The 24,012-nt window shown below is 40.2% G+C and overlaps 1 protein-coding gene across 1 annotated transcript; it reads left to right on the top strand.

Moving 5' to 3' along the window:
• The first annotated feature begins 10,395 nt into the window (after nucleotides 1–10,395).
• LOC115970311 lies at nucleotides 10,396–11,262 on the top strand. The gene has a single exon (XM_031089963.1). The coding sequence runs from the start codon at nucleotides 10,396–10,398 to the stop codon at nucleotides 11,260–11,262; it is 867 nt and encodes a 288-aa protein (XP_030945823.1).
• Nucleotides 11,263–24,012: the final 12,750 nt, after the last annotated feature.

Raw genomic sequence — 24,012 nt, 5'->3', positions numbered from 1 at the left:
CCCTCGCCTTCCCGGGGCCGGGGTCAAGCGTCTCAGCCCCCACCCTCTTCGCAGGCTTGACGTGCCCGAAAGAAACAAAAAGTTACCGAGCAACCTTCCACGGGCCCGGGAGATGCCGCCGTCCAGACTCCTCCCCGACCTACAGGTGCAATTGTTATCCGCGAGCTGCCAACTGAAGCTGGCACGGGGGGCGCGTCCTCCTCCCAAGTGGCTCCAGCGTAGGAGCCAAAGTTCTTTCTGGAAGGTAAGCCATTGCCCTCAACCGCCTGCATTCGGATGTGGGATAAGGGCGAGGGCGGCCGTATTGCCCAAACTCTGGCTGGAGCTCTCCAACTTCCCGAGGACGTGCATGCTTTTGAGGAGGGATCCGAGGAGTCTGTGGGGCGTCGGTTAGAGTGGCACGCCATTGCGGTAATTCTTTTGTCTATCTACTCCATATAGATTTCATTTTGCTTCCTTGCTAACCTTTTTGCTTTCTAGGCCGCTCAAATGGCTCACATTGTGGCTGCCCGAGCGCGGGAGCTTGCCGAGGAGAACGAGCGCGAGAAGGAGGCGCGGGAGTCAGCGGTGAAAACGGCTAAGGAACAGCTGAAGGCTGCTGAGTCTGCAGAGAAAAAGGCTGCTGCTGCGGAGAAAAACCGGGCATTGGCCGAGAAGAGGTACGCGGAGCTCCTGACTCAGCAGAATGAGATGGAGGTCAAGCTAGCCCAAGCCATCAGCCTTAACACCTCCAATGCCGAGGAGATTACCGACCTCAGGGCAGGCTTGGCGGCCGCGGAGCAAAAATGGTATGATGTCGGTTTTGCTGATGCTGAAAATTTCGCAGAGCCGGTGGTGGCTCGGGCTCAGAATATGGGTTTTGAGGCCGGGTGGTTTACCGCTCTCCAAGCAATGGGAGTTCCCGAGGATTCCCATCTGAGAGACCCCGGCCAAATTCCATTCCCGAACCCTGCACCTGCCGCCCAGGATGCCCCGGTTGCTATTGACGAGGAGGAGACGGCCAATATGAAGGAGCTGGTTGAACAAATCGATGCTCACGCCGAGCCCGAGGAAACGGAAGCCACCAGTATCCCGACTATGCAAGAGCTTCTCGGTGAGGTCCCGCCTTTTCCCCTGACCGTCCAGCAGGAAGTGACTCCGTCGACCCAACCTTCCAGCTGATTTTATTTACTAGCTTATTTTTATTTTGTTGGTTTTATTTGCCTATGTCACCGGGATGTGGTGACTGAACCATTGCCTTAATTTGTTGGTTTTATTTGCCTATGTCACCGAGATGTGGTGACTGAACCATTGCCTTAATTTGTTTTAATTAGTAGTCCGTTTTCTTTTTCCGTTTTCAATTTGTTGAATGAATTTATATCTATTTATGTGTTTTGCTTGAATCATGCCAGTGCTATTGCCGCTTAATAGAATGGTACCCCTGAAAACCTGTTGTGCGGCGCTTTGGGTAATTTTGAGAGCGCCAATGGACTTAGTATTTGTAAAAAGGGTTAGGTTTTCATCGGGCTTTGGTTTAACCGAGAATCGTGTTTTCGCCCTTAGACTATTTGCTTGTAAGGTTTCCACCTTCTCGGCGATATTGATCGAGCCGAGGGTCAGGTTTCTGTCCTTAGAGATTATTTGTAAGGTTTCCACCTACTCGGCGATATTGATCGAACCGAGGATCAGGTTTCTGCCCTTAGAGATTTATCTGTAAGGTTTCCACCTGCTCGGCGATATTGATCGAACCGAGGGTCAGGTTTCTGTCCTTAGAGATTGACTTGTAAGGTTTCCACCTGCTCGGCGATATTGATCGAACCGAGGGTCAGGTTTCTATCCTTAGAGATTGACTTGTAAGGTTTCCACCTGCTCGGCGATATTGATCGAGCCGAGGGTCAGGTTTCTGTCCTTAGAGATTATTTGTAAGGTTTCCACCTGCTCGGCGATACTGATCGAACCGAGGGTCAGGTTTCTGTCCTTAGAGATTGACTTGTAAGGTTTCCACCTGCTCGGCGATATTGATCGAGTCGAGGGTCAGGTTTCTGTCCTTAGAGATTATTTGTAAGGTTTCCACCTGCTCGGTGATATTGATCGAACCGAGGGTCAGGTTTCTGTCCTTAGAGATTTATTGGTGATTCTCTCGGCGTGCGGTTACAGTGTCAAAAACAGCATGCACAAAAAATTCATCATGCTCTTAATTTCAATGGAATACAAGTTCTGGCTTACACCGATGATTATGCATAGAATTTCTTCAAGTTGTTGGCGTTCCATGGTCGGGGGAGTGGCCTCTCGTCAAGGTCTTCCAAGTAGTAGGCCCCTGCACCCACGATGGCTGTGACTCTGTATGGTCCCTCCCAACTCTGAGCAAGCTTCCCTGCAGCCATGTCCCGCATGTTCCCTACTACCCTTCTTAACACTAGTTCCCGGCACTGAATTCCCTGCCCTTTACATTTCGGTTGTACCTTTGGGCCAGCTTCTGCTGATACTCGGCAAGCCGTACGGTCGCGGCCTCTCTGCATTCTTCTAGCCAATCCAGATGCTCCATCATTAGGTCGGCGTTCTGTACGGGGTCAAACCCGGTGACCCATGCACTGCATAAACTCACCTCGGTAGGTATCACTGCTTCTGCTCTGTATGTCAGAGAAAACGGGGTTTCCCCCGTGGATCTCCTGGGGGTCGTGCGGTAGGCCCACAATACACTGGGTAGCTCTTCTGCCCATCTTCCTTTTACTCCATCCAACCTTCTCTTGAGCCCGTTCAAAATAGTCTTGTTTACTGCTTCAGCTTGGCCGTTGCTTTGTGGGTATGCCGGGGTTGAATACTTGTTCTTGATGCCGAGCTCGCTGCAAAAGGTCCCAAAAGCGTTGCTGTCGAACTGTAGCCCATTGTCTGTCACTAGCGAATTCGGCACTCCAAACCTTGTGACTATGTTTTTCCATACAAATTTTTTCACGTCAGTATCCCGGATATTAGCCAAGGCTTCAGCTTCTGCCCACTTTATGAAGTAATCTACAGCCACCAACACAAAACAGCGGTTCCCCGTTGCTCGGGGGAATGGCCCGAGGATGTCAAGCCCCCATTGTGCAAATGGCCACGGGCTGCTGATAGGATTTAGACGTCCTGCAGGCTGATGGATCATTGGGGCGTGCTTCTGACATTGCTCACAACTCCGAACGTATTCGGCGGCATCCTTCTGCATCTGTGGCCACCAAAACCCCTGTGTCATCGCTCTGTGTGCTAAAGATCGTCCCCCAGCATGCCCGCCGCACACTCCCTCATGCAGCTTGGTCAGAAGCTCTTTGACTCTTTCGGGATGTAAGCACAAGAGGTAAGGGCCTGCGAAGGACCTTCGGTACAACTTTCAGTCCGAAGACAGCCAGTACCTGGGAGCCATTCGTCGAATCTTGTTGGCCTCGGCCTCATCCTCTGGAACTTTATCTTCGGCAAGGAAATCTATGATCGGGTTCATCCAACATGGACCAGTCACTGCCACCTGCGCAACCTCTACTCCGGCATGGTCGGGAACACTCTTCACACAGATGCTTGGCTCCCTTACAAGTTCTATCGTGATAAGCCTCGGTGTGTCCTCGGTAGCCGATGAGGCTAACGTGGCAAGAGAGTCAGCGTGCTTGTTTTGTGACCGGGCTACTTGGGATATCTTGACCGTTCCAAACTGGCCGATAATCTGCTTTGCCGTACTTAGATAAGCTTTCATTCGGGGATCCCGAGCCTCGAAGTCCCCAGTGATCTGATAAACAACCAGCCGAGAGTCCGAGTAGATCTCTATGTCCTTTGCGCCCAGATGCAATACTGCCCTCAACCCGGCCAGTAGGGCTTCATATTCGGCTTCGTTGTTCGAGACTTTGAACCCCAATCTGAAGGAGTGTTCCAACCGTATACCCTCAGGGGAGATTATGACAATGCCAGCCCCGGCCCCCATAGCATTTGATGCGCCGTCCACAAATAATCTCCACGGGCGAATCTCCGCACTACAGATTACTTTGCCTTCATTCTTGGGTGTAAATTCTGCGATGAAATCAGCGAGAACCTGTCCCTTCACCGAGCTTCTAGGTCGGTATCTTATGTCAAACGATCCCAGCTGAGTCCCCCATTTGGCAATCCGCCCTGTGAAGTCGGATCTCTTCAACAGTGTCTGCAATGGATACTCAGTGAGGACGAACACGGTGTGTGCCTGGAAGTAATGTGGTAACTTCCTCGTGGCGTGCACCAGGGCCAAAACTAACTTCTCAAGAGGCAGGTACCTTGTCTCGGCATCGACCAAGGTTTTGCTCACGTAATACATCGGCATTTGCACTCCCCGGTCCCTTAGCAACACAGCACTTACGGCATGATCGGTAACTGTGAGGTACATAAACAGATCTTCCTCGGGCTCCGGGGCCGTCAACCTCGGCGCCTTTGCCAAATATCCCTTTAGTTCTCGAAAAGCTTCATCACAGCTCTCGTCCCATCGAAACCCCTTCCACTTTTTCAGAAGCTGATAAAACGGTCGGCAGCGATCAGCAAACTTGGAGATAAATCGGTTTAGGGCGGCTAACATTCCAGTGAGCACTTGCACCTCTTTGGGATTGCTTGGTGGTTTGAGGCGGTTCACGGCTTCTATTTGGTCGGGGTTAGCTTCTATTCCCCGAGTAGAGATCAGATATCCCAGGAACTTACCAGCCCCCACTCCGAAAGTGCACTTCTCGGCATTCAGGCGTAGTTTGTGCCGACGTAGTATCTCGAACACTCCCCGGAGGTCTTCGGTATGCTGTGACTCGATTCTGCTTTTTACCACCATGTTGTCGATATAAACTTCAACCGTGCATCCAATTTTTTCTCGGAACATTCTCGTCATCATTCGCTGATACGTAGCCCCGGCGTTCTTCAATCCGAACGGCATGACCTCGTAGTGATAGTTTGCATTCGGGGAGATAAATGCTGTCTTTTCTCGATCTTCGGGCGCCAAGGCAATTTGGTGGTAGCCTTGGAAGGCATCTAGGAAGCTCATCCTCGGGTGCCCGTATGTTGCATCTACTAGCTGGTCAATCTTGGGCATCGGGAATGGGTCCTTGGGACACGCCTTGTTCAAGTCTGTGAAATCCACACAAACTCTCCATTTCCCGTTCTTCTTCTTCACCACAACAGTGTTTGCCAGCCACTTTGGGAAGAATATCTCCTTTATGGCCCCGGCCTCCTTCAGCCGCTGTACCTCCAGGTTTACTGCATCGACGTGTTCTTTTGACGCTCTTCTCGGTTTCTGTTTCTTCGGGAGGAATAATGGATCCACGTTGAGTCTGTGGACAATGAACTCGGGATCTACGCCGGGCACTTCATACGGGCTCCATGCGAAAACATCTATGTTTTGCAACAGGAACAACAGCATTTCTACCCTTTCCTGGTCTTTCATGCTTGTACCTATCTGGAAATATCTGTCAGTATCTGGGAGAATTCTTACCTTCAGCACCTCCTCGGCAACGTCCGCCCCAGTTTCCCCCCGGGGTTTCTGTAATTGCTATGAATTGTCTTTCTCGTTTTCCTCAGCTCGACCGAGCTGCTCCTTCTCCCACCTGACCGCGGCGACAAGGCACTGCCTCGCCACCTGTTGGTTCCCCCTTACCACGGCTACTCCATTCTCAGTAGGAAATTTTACTTTCACGTGAAGGGTGGACGGAACAGCCCCCATGGCGTGAATCCATGGTCTTCCCAGGATTGCGGTGTATGGTGCGAATGATCGAACTACTATAAATGTAACTACAACTCCACTGGAAGAGAGATTTGCCCCTCGGGAATTACGACTCTTGCGTGTCATACCCAAATCTTGGGTCCAAAGACGGGTATATGACGTCAGCCCCACTTTCTTGATCAATCATTACCCTTTTCACTAGGAATCCGCCTATCTGGGCTGTCACCACCAAAGCATCGTCGTGGGGTTGGACCGTCCCTTCAAAATTGTCCTTTCCGAACGAGATGGACAGCCGTCTAACTTTTTTCTTCTTGGATGATTCTCCCTCCGCCCAGGCCACTGTCAATACCCTTTTTGCCGCTGCTGCCCTTCTTGGTGCGGCATGGATGACTTTGATTATCCCCAGGGGTGGTGGAAGGGGATTCCTTTTCTGTTGGGCGCCCTGCCCGGTTTCTCGGTCAATGGAATTTGCTACAAATTCTTTCAGGTGCCCGGCCCTTACTAGCTGTCCGAGATGATCTTTTAATACCCGACACTGCTCGGTGGTGTGCCCCTTGTCTCTATGATAGGTGCAGTATAGGTTTTGGTTCCTCCGAGATGGGTCGCCCCCCATTTTGTTCGGCCACCTGAAGAATGGCTCATTTTTGATCCGTTCCAAGATCTTGTGCACAGGCTCCTTAAACACCACATTAACCCCGTCGATCTGCACCTCTGGTTCCTGCATTACCGAGATCTCCCCACTAAAGGAGCTTTCCCCCTGCTTTGCAGCCGATCATCCTCCAGGCGTTTGTACTCCTCTATGCGTCTCATCAGTTGCCTCATATCCTCGGGGGGTCTTCTGGTCAGTGACTCCCGTAATTCAGAATCTTCAGGGAGCCCCATCCTAAAGGTGCTTGCTGCAATTTTCTCGTTTCCTCCCCCAATCTCGTTGTAGAGTTCCCAGTATCGGCTGGCATAACTCCGAAGGGTTTCCCCGACCCTCATCTTCATGGAAAGTAGTGCATCAACCGGCTGTTGCACTAGGCTACATGTCACGAACCTGCTGCCGAATTCTTGAATCAGCTCGGCGAAGCTGTGTATAGAACCCTTCCGCAGCCCATTGAACCATCTCAGTGCAGTAGAGCTGAGACTAGAGGGGAATACTTTACACATCAATGCATCGTTGTGCGCATGCAAAGACATCATGTGGATGTAATGGCTAACATGCTCCACGGGGTCTGTCCTCCCCTCATACGAATTGAATGGTGGTCGTGTGAATCTGCTCGGCATTGGGGCCCGTTCAATTTCATCGGAGAATGGTGACCGGGCCGCCATCCGTAAGGCTCGGCTCATGGCGTCCATGGCGGCATTGTGGTGCAGTCGTTCCTCCGGCGATTCTGATCCTTGGTGATCGTAACCATGCGACCGTGAACGGTTCTGCCGATGACGTGGTTCCCGAGGTTGCCGGCGTGACTCTTGGGAACGCGATTGGTCTCGGGATCGTTGCGTACTAGATCGGCTGGAGCCCTCGCCCTGGTTTATCCTTTGCTGGGGGTTGCGATTCCTTTCATGTCGTCGACCCCTTGCTTCCAGCTCTAAATCCATTACCAGTCTGCGTAACTGCTCCAGCTCTCGGTCCCTCTCGTCATACTGCCGATGTGCCGAGACGTCTGAAACCGTCCAGTGTGTCTGAGCCGACCCCTCTCCCAATCCGGACCTTCTCCTCCCCTCTTGGGTGCTCCCTATCTTCCCCCCGTTTCTGCCTTCTCTCCCTCCACGTTGACCCCCGAGAAGATCCCATGGAGCCGCTCGGTGCACGCTCTCCTGAACGCTCCTCAGACATTCCTGTCGTTTGAGTCTCAGTCGAACCACAGCTTTGTAGGAGGGCCCCACGATGGGCGCCAATTGTAGGAACCAAGTATAAGACTTCTGGGCCTTAGATCACTTGGGCTCACAATTTATTTGTAGTGGGCTTGAGGATTTCCTACTATGGGTCGTTCTCGGCAGAGAGACTCAAAACAACGCCCAGTTGGTATTCACTCACTTGACTGTTTTCTCTCCAATTTTCTGAACCCCTTCTTCTCCCAACTTTCTTCTATTTATAGCCAAGGTCAGTGGGGAGATTATGATTACAGCTATCGTTAGTGCTACTGAAGATCCAATATTATTTGATTAAAGTGGATGTTTAGGTGAGAGGGCAGTGCTGCATTTATTGATCTTGGAACTTGGTTTCAGCTGGACTGATTATGTTCGGCAGCTCGGTTTACTGTGCACACCACATTTTCCCGAGAACGGTTCGTATACTTGACCGGGAGCGTCCGACCGATCACCTATTGAAACTCAATGCCCTACACTTGTCTGTGCATTAAGGATGCTTCAAGAAGGGCGCAGGATAACTGGACCTTTCTACTGGGCCTGTGCCCAAAGCCGGTATGGGCTTGGGCCCGGGGCCTAGATGGATCTGGGCCCAAGGCCAATATGGGCTTTGGAATCTCGGTGCCGTACAGTTTTAAAAGAAATTTTACAAATAAAAGAATACACTCCAATTGACATACTAAATTATATAAAAAGGTTAGGTTCATTTTCAAATATATGCATTGCTTATAAAATTTTACTAACAATACCTGATACAGTTGCTTTTGTAGAAAGAAAATTTTCAAAATTAAAATTAATTAAATCATATCTAAGATCGACAATGTCCAAGAAAGATTAAGTGGATTAACTATATTATCGATTGAAAATGAGATATTAGAATAACTTGAATATAAAAATTTAATTAGTCAATTTGCATCTCAAAGGGCAAGAAAATAAGATTTACAATGAAATATATTATACTATGAAAATATTAAATAAATATCAGTTTAATTAATACATAAATATAAAAAATGCCTCATTTTAGTTCTCGCTTAAGGCCTCAAAATGTTTAGGGCCGGCTAATATGAGAAGTTTTGTGTGGAGATGTGGATATTATTTCAATTTCTCAGTTTTACACAGCGGCTCCATTTTCTACATTATAATGTAAAAGGAAGAATTTGAAGTCTTGAACATGAAGGAAAAAGATATGGTTTGACGAAAGAACACGTATTGGCTGAAAATACAAATAAAGTAAAAGATTTGCTGAAAGATATGCAAGAGTCAGAAAATCACTCAATATCTCCCTTTGCAAAACTCTCCCTAGTAGGAGCATTTGTCTCTCTCTCGCGTAAGGGAGTTTAGTGCCTCTCTCAAGTAGGAGTGTCTACCTCCCATAGTTTCCGTGTAACTGTGGGTTTGCGTGGAGAGTATTAGGAGCTTTCTTTGTGCATGTGGTCAGGTTGTAGTCCTTAGTTATGGATCAAGTCATCTTGGATGGGCTGCAGAATTTGCAGCTCACCAAAGAAGAGGAAGAGGGCATTCAAATATCAGTTTCTAGTAGAACAGAGAGGCTGGAAGAGTGTCATCTCAGTTTGTTCGGAAAACTCTTATCTGATCGTCAACAAAATCTACGACCGCTTAAGAGCACTCTACGATTAGTGTGGAAAATGGGATCAGATTTAAGGATCGTGGAAGTGGGGAATGATATCCTTCAATTTAATTCAATTCTAACTACCAAATGGAATGGGTCGAGAAGAATGGGCCCTGGAATTTTGATAACAATCTGCTACTGCTATGCCGATGGAGGAAGGGATTAACAGTCACGAACATCGTTTTCTCTCATTCGCCATTTTAGGTCCAAGCATGGGGGATTCCATTTGAGCTTATGGTGGAAGAAACGGGTAGGGATATTGGGAACAGGATGGGCAAGTTTATTGAAGCTGATAAAAGAGCTTGGTAGTCGGAGCAGGCGAAGTACATGAGGATTAGAGTGGAGCTGCCACTGAATAAGCCTTTACGAAGGGGAGGTTATTTGGTGAATGGAGAAGGGGAGAAGGTGTGGGTCATGTTCAAATATGAAAGGCTCCCAACGGTGTGTTACAGGTGTGGAAGATTAGGCCATGATGACAAGCACTGTGAGGTTACGGAACCGGGGCAAGCGGTAGAATATCAGTATGGCGAATGGATAAGAGTCAATGGAAGCTCTAAAGGAGGGCCGAAAAAGATAAAGCTGAGAAAAGAAGTGAACCGGCCATCAAGCAATAACAGGCGACAGTTTGTGGCTCAATCAAAAGGAGCGGAGGAAGCCATGGCTGGCAGTGGAGAAGGAGGTGGAAGCGGTATTGTGGATCAGTTTACCGAAAAGCAAGATGGAAGGGGTGACGTGGGCAGTGATGGACGGACAGCAAGTCAGGCGGCTTGTCACTCTAGTGGATGGGACAACTCGGCGATAAGTCCACCAAATGCTGAGATGTCTGATCTTACACGTGCTATCAGAAAATTTTTGAATTTTGAAAATATTGGAAGTGAAGGTGACGCACCAGGAATAGACCAATCAGTAATGGGCTGTCAAAGTGGGCTTATATTAGAGGAAATGGAAGTTACAAGCCCGGTCAAGCCCTCATGGATTTCTCAGAATATAAGGAAGATGGGTTTTTAGATTTGGGCCATAAGACTAAAGATTTGGGGCCTAAGACTATAGGGAGCTGGAAAAGGCTTGCAAAGGAGAAGGGCCTAACTAAAGAAGAAGATGTATTGGGCCAGGAAAAAAGAAGTGGAATTAAAAGAACGGGAAAGCTAGAAGAATTAGAAGCAGGAGAGAATAGAAAGTTGAAGAGGAAGCAGGAGAAAAACACTAAGGAAGCGGCGGTGACTGCTGTGCAGCACCGCCGGGAGCCATGATGGCCTTAGGTTGGAACTTCCGGGGGCTTGGGAACCCCCGGTCAGTAGGAATGCTGTGCAGTCTTGTGCGGCGGTGGGATCCCGAAGTGGTTTTCTTATCGGAAACTAAAATGATGATTGCTGGAGTGAAAAAGCTGAAGATGAAACTGGGTTTTGTTAATGGTCTTTATGTTCAAGGGAAAGGGAGAGGAGGAGGCTTGGCAATGTACTGGAAGAAGGAAGTAAATTTGGAGATCAAGAGTTACTCAAGACACCACATTGATGCAGTAGTAGTAGAAGAAGAGTCTGGGTTCAAATGGAGGCTGACTGGATTTTATGAGCATCTAGAGACACATCAGAGGAAAGAATCTTGGAGGTATCTCGATACTCTTAATCTTCAATTTACTTTGCCTTGGTTATGTTTTGGCGACTTTAATGAGATTATATCAGTAGAAGAAAAATTAGGGGGAGCTCCGAGACCCCAAAATCAGATGGAAGCTTTCCGAAATATTATTCATAGGTGTGGATTTAAAGATTTAGGTTTCTCGGGTTTTGAGTTTACATGGTGCAATCAACAGGAAGGTAGTGATAGAGTCTATCTGAGATTGGACAGGGCTTTTGCAACTCCAGATTGGATAGAGCACTTCACAAATGTAAGGGTTCAGCATTTAGAAGATACCACGTCTGACCATTGCCCCCTATTACTTGCTGATTCTCATGCTCTTAATAAGCGTGGTAAGCGTGGATTTTTATTTGAGGCTATCTGGACAAGACAGGCTGATTGTAGGGGATTGGTGGAGGAGGTTTGGAATGCTAACAATAATCTCCATGACCCAAGTAGTTTCAGTGTAGGGCTTAAAATGTGTGCGGACAACCTAGCCAAGTAGGGCAAAGCTGTGTTTGGGCAGATTCCAAAAAAGATTCAAGAGAAGAAGGAAAAGCTAAGTGAGCTATTAAAAAATGATATTGCACTTCAACATGGGGCTGAAATTAATAAACTGAGAAAAGAGATTAATCTCTTGTTGGATGATGAGGAGGTGTGGTGGTAGCAGAGGTCAAGAGTACAATGGCTAGGGGAAGGGGATCGCAACACTAAATATTTTCACCACCGCGCCTCAGAGAGGAGAAGGAAGAATACAATTGTGGGATTGTGGAATGATGAAGATATTTGGTGTGATAGTAAGGATGGGATAGTTAGAACAGTCACCAGTTATTTTGAAAATATTTATACTTCCTCGAACCCGTCCCGAATGGAAGAGGTGGCAAATCTAATTCAGGAAAAGGTGTTCGAGGAGATGAATGGGGAACTTACTAAGGATTTCACAGCGAAGGAGGTCAGAGCAGCTCTTAAGCAAATGCATCCAACCAAAGCACCTGGGCCTGATGGTATGCCTGCTATCTTTTATCAGAAATATTGGGATATTGTTAGTGTTGATGTAACTAATATGGTTTTAAATGTGTTTAATTCAAATGCCTCTTTATTTGATATTAATAATACCTATATTACATTAGTGCCGAAGGTTAAAATGCCCAATAGGATGAAGGATTTTTGACCCATCAGCCTCAGTAATGTAGCGTACAAATTGATATCCAAAGTTCTTGCAAACCGTTTTAAGAAAGTGTTGCCTCAAATAATATCTGAGAATCAAAGCGCCTTCTTTCGGAGAGATTAATTACAGATAATGTGCTTATTGCTTTTGAGTTAATGCACTATTTGGATCATAAGAAGAGTGGTAAGGATGGCTTTATGGCAGTCAAGCTTGACATAAGCAAGGCCTACGACAGGGTTGAATGGGATTTCATTGAGAGAGTAATGAGGAGGATGGGTTTTCATGAGAAATGGGTTGGGTGGGTGCTGAAATGTATTACAACAGTAACATATTTTGTTTTGATTAATGGGGAAGCCCATGGTAGAATATCTCCGACTAGGGGACTTCGACAAGGTGACCCATTATCATCCTATCTGTTTCTTCTATGTATGGAAGCCTTCTCTACCCTTATTTTTGATGCAAGCAATATAAATCTTCTCAATGGAGTATCCATATGTAGGGGCTGCCCTAAAGTCACTCACCTATTCTTCGCAGATGATAGTCTGCTTTTTTATAAGGCTGATAAGGAGGAGGTCAGCAAGTTTGTTGAAATTCTGGGGCTTTTTGAAGCCGCTTCGGGACAAAAAATCAACATGGATAAGTCTTCAGTGACCTTTAGCCATAATACTCTAGTTGAAACAAGAAAGGAGGTCCTGGAGGTTTTAGGGCCAATGCAAGAGGTAAGGCAAGGGAAATATCTTGGTCTTCCATCAGTGATAGGCAAGTCAAAGAATCAAGTCTTCGCAGAAATAAAGGAGAAGGTGGGGAAAAAACTCTCCAGTTGGAAAGAAAGAATGCTATCTGTGGGGGGCAAAGAAATTTTAATTAAAGCAGTCACAAAAGCCATACCTACATACACTATGAGTTGCTTCCAACTCCCTAAGGGCCTATGTGAGGACTTAGAAAGAATGGAGAGAAATTTCTGGTGGGGTCAGAGAGATCAAGAGGCAAAAATGGCTTGGGTCAGTTGGAGGAAAATGTGCAAGTCAAAGTTTGAAGGCGGTATGGGCTTTTGCAACCTACAAGCCTTCAATCTAGCAATGCTAGCGAAGCAGGCATGGCGTATCCTTATCAACCCAAACTCATTGATTGCTAGGATTTACAAGGCCAAGTACTTTCCCTATAGTGACATATTGGGTGCAAAACTTGGATGCAACCCTTCTTATGCTTGGAGAAGCATCTATAACAGCTTGGAGGTTATTAATAGGGGTATAAGGTGGCGGGTTGGAAATGGTAAGATGATTCATATATGGGAGGACAAGTGGCTACTTACTCCTACAACCTACAAGGTTTGCTTCCCCCAACAAGATATTGGCGATTTCCCAATGGTGTCTTCGCTAATTGATGAAGAAACGAGGCATTGGAAAGTGGACATGGTCAGGAGGTTTTTCCTTCCTTTGAGGCTAACACCATCTTAAACATCCCTCTCAGCTATAATTTGCCGGAAGATAGTATAATCTGGATGGGGAACAAACGAGGCGTCTTTTTTGTCAAAAGTGCATATTATGTTGCTCTTCCAGTGGTGGAGAAGGCTGAGGAGGGTGAGAGCTCAAGTGGAGATAGTAGGACTCGCTTATGGAAGAAAATGTGGCAACTCCAGCTTCCGGCCAAGATCAGAATTTTTGCTTGGAAGGCTTGCTTGGATGGGCTGCCTACGAGGCTTAATCTAGCAAAGCGAGGTGTAAAGGTGGGGGCCGAATGTCCACTATGTGAGAAAGCAATGGAAAGTACCAGCCATGCATTAATTTATTGTGCTAAGATATGGGAAGTTTGGTGGAATTGGCAAGATTTTCCAATTAATTTGTTGGCTGGGAATATGTGCCTTGTGGATTTAGCCTTAAAATTTTTGGATGCTGGATCTCCTCTGGATCTTGAAACTTTCTTTCCCATTGCGTGGGCCATTTGGTTTAATAGGAATCAAGCAGTTCATGAGGCTAATTGCAGTCCCCACTCTCAGATATGGAATCTTGCAGTGTGCACTCAAGAGGACTATAAGAATGCATATTGTATAGTCACCTTAAGCAGCAGGACCCAAATGTTGGTTGGGCGGCACCTTCTCCGGGTTTTTATAAGATAAATGTAGATGGTGCTACAACAGGTTTTGGGGGTCGATCCACTGTGGGTATGGCTGTTAGAGACATTAGGGGGATGCTTGTAGTTGCGGCCTGCAAAGTTCTGAATGGAAATTATAGTGCAGCTGTTACAGAAGCCTTTGTAGTGAATGAAGGAGTTCGGTTGCCCATGGAGTTAGAGCTTCAGCAAGTCATTGTGGAATCTGATTCGGCTAGGGTGGTTGAGGCCTTTAATGAGAGCAACTGCAATGATGAGTTTGGGATGGTTATTCAAGGATCTCTGGAGCTGGTTCGGTCCTTTAGGAGCTGGAAGGTAAGATATCTGAAAAGGGAATACAACAGAGCGGCGCATAAGCTTGCTCAGTTTGCTAAGGCTGGTTCTTCTCAGCAGTGGACAGGAGTGGAGCCGCCTCTGCTCCGACAAGTGTTGCTGTTAGATAGGGCCAAAAGTTGATTCTGTATTTTTCTGTTATTTTCGTCCCTGTTGCTGTGTTTTCTGTTGTACTCCAATTTCAGATTAATGAAATGCAAGCTCAGTTTCAAAAAAAAAAAAAAAAAAAAAGATTTGCTGAAAGATGAACAAATAAGTTTGGCAAAAAAAAAAAAAAAAAAAAACGTGAATCAGATGATAAATAAAGATGAAATTAAAGTGACAAACGTAAATCAGATTGGACTTAAAGTATAACCCTCTGGCTGAAGTTTTGTAAAATGCGAAGTGGCTCATCGTTTTTATTTTCCTTGATGCAATCCTCCTGTTGGAGGCCTGAGTAATACTTAGCTTAGTTACTCTAGGAGCATAAAGAATGATGCTCTATCCTGTTATATTCATAACGAGACTACCATGAACGTGAGAGGAAGGAGCATCATTTTTTTTTCTTCTAGAAATATAATGTATTTTACATTAAATTATTATATAATATTAGTCAGAAATCTGTGCAATGCATGAGAAAACTTGGCCTAAAAGTATGTTGTTCTCAAGCTTTTCATAAAAAAATAATTAAATAATATTGGTCTCAAACTGAAACAATAAATACTACAGGAAGAGTTTAATAAATAAATGGTATGCATCTAACTAAAAGTTTTTATAGTCCTCTCTAGTTCTACTATATGAAATACCAAAATTATTTTTGCATCATAGATTATATGCCAAATATTTGTAGCTAGAATCCTATAAATTGTTTATATTTTCAAAAGGAACAAATGCTATCAAAATCTATGACCGCAGTATCTCAATTTTTTGTCAATATCTGAACTTATGATCATCTTTATGCTTATGATGGATCTAGTACCATAGTATCGCAAACAACTCAAACTTTAATATGAATATAGTTGAATGTAATATGACTATTGGTGACCATGCCATATTGCATATCATTTGACATTTTCTTTAACACAGCAAGAGAAGCACTCGTTATCTTAGAAGACAATACTTCCAATGTGTAACCCATTGGTAAGATTGAATATTGTCTTCAATTTAGGGAACCCTAATATATGACTTAAAATGAGAGAGAGAGAGAGAGAGAGAGAGAGAGAGAGAGAGAGAGAGAGAGAGAGAGAGAGAGAGAGAGAGAGAAAAGAGAGTGGTGGGATTGTTGAGGTTAGACTGTAAATTTTTTTATTATAAATTTTGTGATTGTATATTTTCCTTAACAGTATATCTCTATTAGTTTACAGAAGAGGTGAATTAAACTTGAAAAATGAGTAGGAACATTGGTTTGGTCAGATGAGATCACTAAATTCAGTTTGCAAACTGTTGTTTGCAAAGAAGTTGAAGAGCGTGTGTAATCTAAAGGGAAGCTTGTATGGAGGAAGAGAGTTTCTAAGTGAGTTATGGTCTTAGCTTTCATCTACACATGGGAAATGATCATGCATGGGTTATAATATGTAAGGGAATAAGTGGGCTTGGGTTTTTTTTATAAGGTTTGATATGATTTGGTCTAATTTTCATAGCAACCCATCTTTTAGATAACAATAAAAAGAAGTTAACGCGATATTTTGAGTAACAGTAAAAAAAAAGGTTCATGAGAAAAGGTTAAAGAGGCAAAATGCAAAATTAGAATGCCACTTGGCAGAATTTCATACTTTCCTACATGAGGTTTCTGCTTATATATATATATATATATATATGTATATATTGATGAGATTATATCTTTTATCTAAAAAAAAAAAATTATATAAGATGCATGGTTTTAAAAATTGAACCGGACCGGCCGGTCGGACCAATTGAACAAGGAACCAGTGGCCAATCCAATCCGAAAAAACGGGGTTGAACTGGGAATCAGAGACAAAAACGGTTTCGCCCTTGGTCCGGTTTTTAAAACCATGATAAGATGAGATATTTTGTAAATAGTATAATGTGTGATTAGTGATTTTTACAAACAGTTCATCCTCTATACGCATTGAATGACTTACAGAAGAAATAGTTATAAGTAAATTCATCACTTATATTTAGAAAAAAAAATACAAAACTTTAATAACAAAAAAAGAAGTAATTTGATCAAATACTTATTAACATTACAATGAGAAGATGAAATAATTGTCAATAAAGTAGCTTTTCTTTTTACACAAATCTCTCATTCCAAAGTATAATCGAAATGGACTGAATGAATTGGATTGGACCGATTGAACCAAAATAGACTGAATGAACCAAAGTGGACCAAAATGTTACGTTGATGTAGCTCAATAGGAGTATGACGATAATAAATGATACGCTTCAATTTTTAGATATTATATAGATGTTAAACTTAAAGAGAACACAAGGATTTAGATTTCTCTGATTTATTTTTCCTAAAAGCCTTTTTGGATATATGTCTAGTACTAGTTGATTGTTTTATTTCTTTTTAGCAGGATGGCGATGAGTTGAATACCTGGATTTAAGTTGAACAGAGAGATTAACTGGTAGTAAGATGGAGGATGAAGAACATTACAAATTTACAATAGAATCTTAAGGTGCCTCAAGTGTAAAGGAATTAAGCAATTTATACCCGTAAGGAAAGCCAATTCTAATGCTTGGCAAACCAATTTCAGATTAATAAGGATGTAAGTTCTGACTAAAGTAAATATCATTTTCAGATGACTCACAGTCACTCAATAATAGCACCATTTTTATTATTCAGGTCAACATATCTGAAATTTTTATTCATTTTTTTTACTTAAAGTTGTGGAATTTTTATTCAGCATAGTAGGCCTTGGTCTTAACGGGTTTTTCCTTTGAAATATAAACTTTGTCAAACCAAACCAGAACAAATTAGCCCATCACCAATGGACTTGGAAATTTGGGCCTCAAAATTTTCACATAATGGAGTAATAGGAGCCTTAACCAGGAACTGGGCTTCCTTTGAATATAAACATATTCATCCAGACGATCCAGCCCATCCTAATGCGTGCATGCACAACATGCATGCTGCTGTAGAGACATGTTTCTGTTTATACATATATTTAGGTGCCCTAACTGCATTTAACCATGTGGCTGTATTCATTGATGAAACATATGAATAATTTAATTGTTTTCTCAGCAAAAAAAAAAAAAAAAAAAAAAATTAATTGTTTTTGTAAAAAAGATAAACACTTTTTTCAACTTTTAGTTTTCGGTCAATACAATCATGTAGTTGGATTGAAAAGTCTAAAATAAAACATCTAAGGAACTATACCTAAAGTTTATCCTTATGCCTTGATAAAGTGATAAAAAAATTCTCATGTGCTCTGTGTTAATATCATTACTAACTACTAAGGCAATGAGCATCTGTTAAGAATATTTTAGAAAAAGAATTAAAACCCCTTATCCTATTTTATGTTCCATCAACGCTATGCCATGAATTTGATTTTTTTTTCCCTCATTTAAAACTCTCGTTATTTTATAAAGAACAAAAACAAGATGTAGTCGAATGTGATTGATGGAATATAAAGTGAAATATTTATTGTGGGATAGAAAATTTTAATTCTGTAATTTATGGGGCAACATTTGTACTTAAACCAAACTCATACATCCCTTAACCATATCGTTTGAGCCAAATTTAGGAATGTAAAAAATTTAGCTATTCAATCACAATAAAAACTAAAAGCTCAAGTTGACAATTCCCTAGAATTTGAAGTTACCAGAAACCTATTCATCCAATATGAAAATGAGTGGATCAAATTTTATTAGCTCATGACATCGTATAATATTTATACAAAAATTAACTAAAAATGATATAATAAAATCTAATATACTTGTCATAATGAATAGATATTTTTAAAAGCAAAGTGACACTTGTACAACATTTTAATAACAAATCTTAAGTGATAAGTGGTAATAGTTCTAATTTGAACTTACCACTTAAATTACTTTTTTGCACACCCGTAATAGGAAATAACAGCCCGTCATTAATTTAGAATTTGTTGTAAAAGTATTGTGGAGATAATATTTCACTTCTTAAAACAATAAGTTAAAGTCACAACAAATTCTAAGTGACGGGTTGTTATTACCTATTACGGGTGTGCAAAAAAGTAATTTAAGTGGTGGGCTCAAATTAGAACTATTACCACTAATCACTTAAGATTTGTTACAAAAATGTTGTACAAGTGTCACTTTGCTTTTAAAAATATCTATTCATTATGACAAGTATATTAGATTTTATTATATCATTTTTAGATAATTTTTGTATAAATATTATACAATGTCATGAGCTAACAACAAATTTCACAAGTGTCAAAATGATAAGTTGCTAATGATAAATAATAACATGGTGTTAATTGTGAGCCATATAATAATCAATAATATTTTGATAACTCAGCATTTATAAAATTTGTGTAATTTTTTTTATTTTGGAGATAATTTCAACCAATGGCATTTGCTCTTGATAATAGTTTTTTATTATCAGACTAAAACATCAATTGGTTTTTGGTGTAGGCAAGGATTAAACCCTCAGATCTTTTATTAAACCTTTAGAGATTACATCAATCAATTTTTGTGTAATTTGATTATTGATTATATGTACCTATTAGTGACAAGTTGAAATCAGTTATAACATAGGTTGAAACTAAAAGCCACAATTTCTAGAGTACTTTCATTGTATGGTTTAAATATATATATATATATATATATATATAATATTTTAACCTATAGAATCGTTGAAATTATTTCAAAACTATTCCTTCATCTATAAATGATTAGAACGAAGTAATAGAAAAACTGGGGTTTCTATTAGAGAGCATTATTTATCATCCCCATTGATTTCTTTTCGTTCTAGACCTTCTTCAATGAGAAATTAATTAATGAATAAATTTCTTTTTGTTTAATATTTTGGATTGTTAATGTAATAAATCCTTAATGAAGGGACAAAAGAGAGAGTAAATTTCATGATAAGTATTCATTACACTACCAATGTTTAGAAAACAAAGGGACTATTTGGATAATGCTTATTGCTGAAAATTAAACACTAAAAATACTGTAGCGAAATAATTTTTAAAATATGTGAATAGTGTCGTGAGCCTAGTTTTAAAGTTAAATTTGCATTTTTCTGTATTTGTGGGTCTCGTGAACAGTGCACAGAACCCAGCCAAAAAAATGCAGACGCGCGGTTTGCCGCTATCCAAACCCAGCCAAAGCACAACTTGTGGCACTTATGACCCAGTTTTAAAGTTATATTTGCGTTTTTTCATACTTGTAGGTCCCGTGTACAATGTACAGATCCAATCAAGAAAACGCAAACACAAGATCTGCCGCTATCCAAACCCAGCCAAAGTACAACTTGTGGCACTCATGGCATACCTAACCTAAACTATGATCAATTTGCCACTAATGTCCCTATCACATCCTTAGGTCGAAGAAAATTTAAATTCCATTGTCTATTCTTTCGCATCACTCTCATAGACTAAGACGACTATATAGTTGTATGTTCATCAAAGAAAGACGGTATAGTTGTCAATGTCATCTTGAATTGCTTGCTTAAGTAAAGAAAGTCCTGGAAGATTTTTTTTGGTACATAAGGAGATTTTTGTATGGTTCTAGAACAAGATGATAGGTAGGTTTAAAATGAAATACAAATATCCCATCATCTTTTTTGAGTGATTTGGTTCTATCAAATTTTGATACATCCTACAAATACAATTTCCATCCACTAAAAGAGGGTTTCAGTGAGGCGAATCTTTTCTTTTCATATCTCTTTCAAAATTTGTTTGAGAATATAATGAATGAATGACCTATGAATGAATGACCTATAATCTATATATAATGTTGCATCAATTACCAAAAGCGAAGTGAGTACCAGCTTTGCCTAGTGAAATTATTTTTTGGACTAATTGGGATCATTAGAATAAACAATTATTAAATTAAATTAAACAAGAATACATCTCCAATTATCAAAAAAGAACACTGCTTAACACTTGTTTAACCACACCTTTTCACTTTTTGGTTTCGATTTCAAGTGAACTTTTATTTGTTAACTATTTTATATCACAATAGAAGGATATAACCTAATAAATAGCTAATATATTCATGTTACGCTAATATATATCATGATCATCTTACCTGTATGTTGTATATTTAATAGCTATTTAATTATAAGAATGAAATGATTACGAAATCCATGTAATTTTTTATTGGTAGTAGAATATTGAATTCTTGTTTTTGAGCAAATAGCTTGAGCAAAGGCCAATTATGTGATTAAGGTGTGCATTTTGGGAATTGTTGAAAAAGCTTAGCTTTTATTTATTTATTTTGTAAATAATTAGGCTTTTATTTTTTAAAATATTTTTAAAAAAATGTTTGTAACATATTTAACATAAAAATTACTAAAAATTATATATATATATATATATATATATATTTTTTTTTTTTATAAATACCATGCAAATAAGTTATAGAAAATAAGTAATTCTTAAACGAACCAGTTTAATTTAAAAAATCAAAAGTAGCACTTAACAGGACTGATATTTTTGTCATTGCTTTCACGTCTTGTGTTCTTTATTTTCTTTCATCAACTTTACGGAAAGAAACTTCTCCGTTCTATCAGACTACTTCCACTAATAGCAATATTGCATACCTTATCATGATTAAGAAGTTTCATGTTATCTTTATCAAGCGTAAGCACCATATATAGAATCAGGCTCACCAACTAACAGTCACTAAAATCTGCTAGTCAAAACTACCAAGGCTAACATTAACAAACAATCAATGTAATATCACCAATTATGTGAATTTGAAGGCAATCATGCTTGTGAGTTGAGTTCTACAAGTGTGTATTAGGTCAATTTGGCCAAATGTATACTGAATTGTATGGATTGGATTCTGTAAGTAGTGAATGTTGCATAATGAGCAGCTTGTACAAAGAGCATTTATTAGGTTGATTTGGGTTATATAAACAATTATGGAAATTTCTTTTCCATTTAGATATAGTGTAGTTGTGGCTAATACAAATCCTTTCCCCTGTTGGGTAAATGAAGATTCTGGCTTTTTTTTTTGTTTTTTTTTTGTTTTCATCTCCACTCTTGATCTAAAGAGCATCAGTATGAGGCATGTTAAAACTCCAAATAAGCTAAAATTTAGCATCAAATCCCATAAATCTTGCATTACCCACACTTTCAATTCTAAAATTTTTTGGTACTGTAGCAAGATGGTATTTATTTTAAAATAATATTTTATTGAGTTTTGGGTTTTTATTTGGATATTGGGTTATATTATTTTATTGTGTAGACATATTATTTTGATGTGCTGTATGGTAAAATAAAAGTTGGGATATTGGGTGTATTGTAAAATGGTATGGTATAATAGATAAAGTAATTTTTGAGATGGTAAAATGTGATACTTTTTAGAAACCAGATGCTAATGTTTAACCAAAAATCATATGCTTTAGTGCATTCTGTGCATCAGAAGGAAGTTGATTCTATATGAGAAACTTGCAAGAACTCCTTTTGGTATGAGGCATGTGGGTCTGCTCTAAGATCAGACCCTTGCAGCTCAAGTGCTGATGAAAAGGGACTTTGGACTCCAAGTTTATCATGCTTGAAGCTTCCATAGCCAATGCCACACTGACAATACCATTGGCCTGATCCAAAATTTGATTGAGAAAGACATTGATCCACAAGTTGAACAAGCTTTTCAAGAGTGCAACCCTGATTATAGAATTGCTATCAGATTTAGATTTCAAAACACCATTAAAAATCTTGATTTAAATTTTGATGAGGCCACTCGGGAAGATAGAATAATTATTTCAATAAGAATATTCCTTCTCACATAATAATGATCCATTGTATAAATTTATAGTAAAACCAATCATTCATATAAGAGGGGAGAGAGCATTGCTTAAGAAATAATTAAAAATATTTGGGGAGATGTGACACATTTTATTGTGGATATGTCATATTGAATTGTGGAAGACGATTTAAATATATTATGCCCAACATATATTATTGGAACAAAGTTATAGCTAAACTATAGGAGTCTAGTATATAGTATTATTTCTCATCTCATTTTTTTTTTTCTTGATCTTCTTAATTTTTTTTTAATATAATTCAAAATTGTAAGGAGATTTGAAATTTGATTCTTCTCTAAAAGAGATCAACGAGTCTCACTATTTATATGAGAGAATGAAGTATTACTTGTGGAATAATGAATTATCTTTCAAAGAGATGACACATTATATATTGCTAATATGTAATATTTAATTGTGCAAGATGATTTAAATATATTCCCTAACATATATATGATCGGAGCTAAGTTATAAATAAACTAGAGAATTTCTAGTACATAGTAATTCATTTTCTGTTTTTGATCTTTGTTTGTTTGTTTGTATTTTATTATTTTTTTAATAAATAATTTAATTGTTAAAACAAATGGAAGAGGAGAATTTAAACTCGAGTTCTCTTCATATAAAATAGACTCAAAAATATTTTTGGGCTACAATATCCATGTGGAGATTACTAATCCTCCACAGAGCATCTTTTTAATTGAGAAGTTCTTGAAATCCAAATAGGTGTGGATTTTTCATATTGAAAAGTTTATTGATTATATATAAATATATATATATATATATATATATATATTGTGGGTCATGCAAGGATTTATTGCATAATGTTTAGCATAGGAAGGTCAACTTGCTGTGCATGGCATACCTACCTCTTAATTTGCCGCTAATGTCCCTATTAATCATCAAATCCTTGATAAATTGCATCCGCAAATTGATATTTCTCTTGTCTTCTTTCGGATCACCCTCATGGTTGTCATCCTCAAGAACGTACGGACCTATGCTTGCTTTATCAGAGCAAATTATAGACCGGAAGAGTAATCCGGAACCTTTATAAGATGGAGACTCTTGTTAATTATTATTTTTAGGCAACATGATCTTTGATTAAGATGAAAATATCATCTTTATCAATTGTTTAGTCAAAATAATACGTTTAATATTTTTTTCTCATCTTGTGAAAATGCATTTCAGTGAAGGGAGGGTCTTCATCTCTTTCTGAATTTATTTTAAGAATAATTTAGGTAATGTTGCATCAGTTACCAAAAGCAAAAAGGCAGTGCCTAACCTTTATTTATTTCATTTTCAGAAATTTTATAATAAGGTTAGTTGAAAATGGATTTTTTAATAACAGTAGGCATATGCAAGATTGTTATAAGATGAATTTCACCTGCCTTGTAATCCTTATTACCAGCAGTATCCTTGTGTGGTAGAACTTATTAAAGAGCTGGCATCGGGCTAATGGTGATTGTTGAGTGTGTCATATCTTTCACCCACACCGAACAAAACAAAAAACCAAAAAAGTCACATGAATGGAGAATAAGAATTAATGAATTATAAGAGAAGAAGTACTAAAAGAAACCTCTAATATGAGGTCACAAAATGAGAAAAAAAAAAAAAAAGTCTGGTTAATGTATGTTTTTAGAGTATACATTAACCATTTATTTTTTTAAAAAAATTATGAGAAATTAAAAAAAAGCTGCTAAAACAGTTAATCAATTTTTCATTTTTTCATTAAAAACTTTCTAAAATAGTTT

Source organism: Quercus lobata, chromosome 12 (assembly GCF_001633185.2).
Source record: "Quercus lobata isolate SW786 chromosome 12, ValleyOak3.0 Primary Assembly, whole genome shotgun sequence".
Lineage (NCBI taxonomy): Eukaryota > Viridiplantae > Streptophyta > Magnoliopsida > Fagales > Fagaceae > Quercus > Quercus lobata.
Note: the sequence above shows the minus strand (reverse complement) of the source record. Positions and strands in the feature narration are given on the sequence as shown.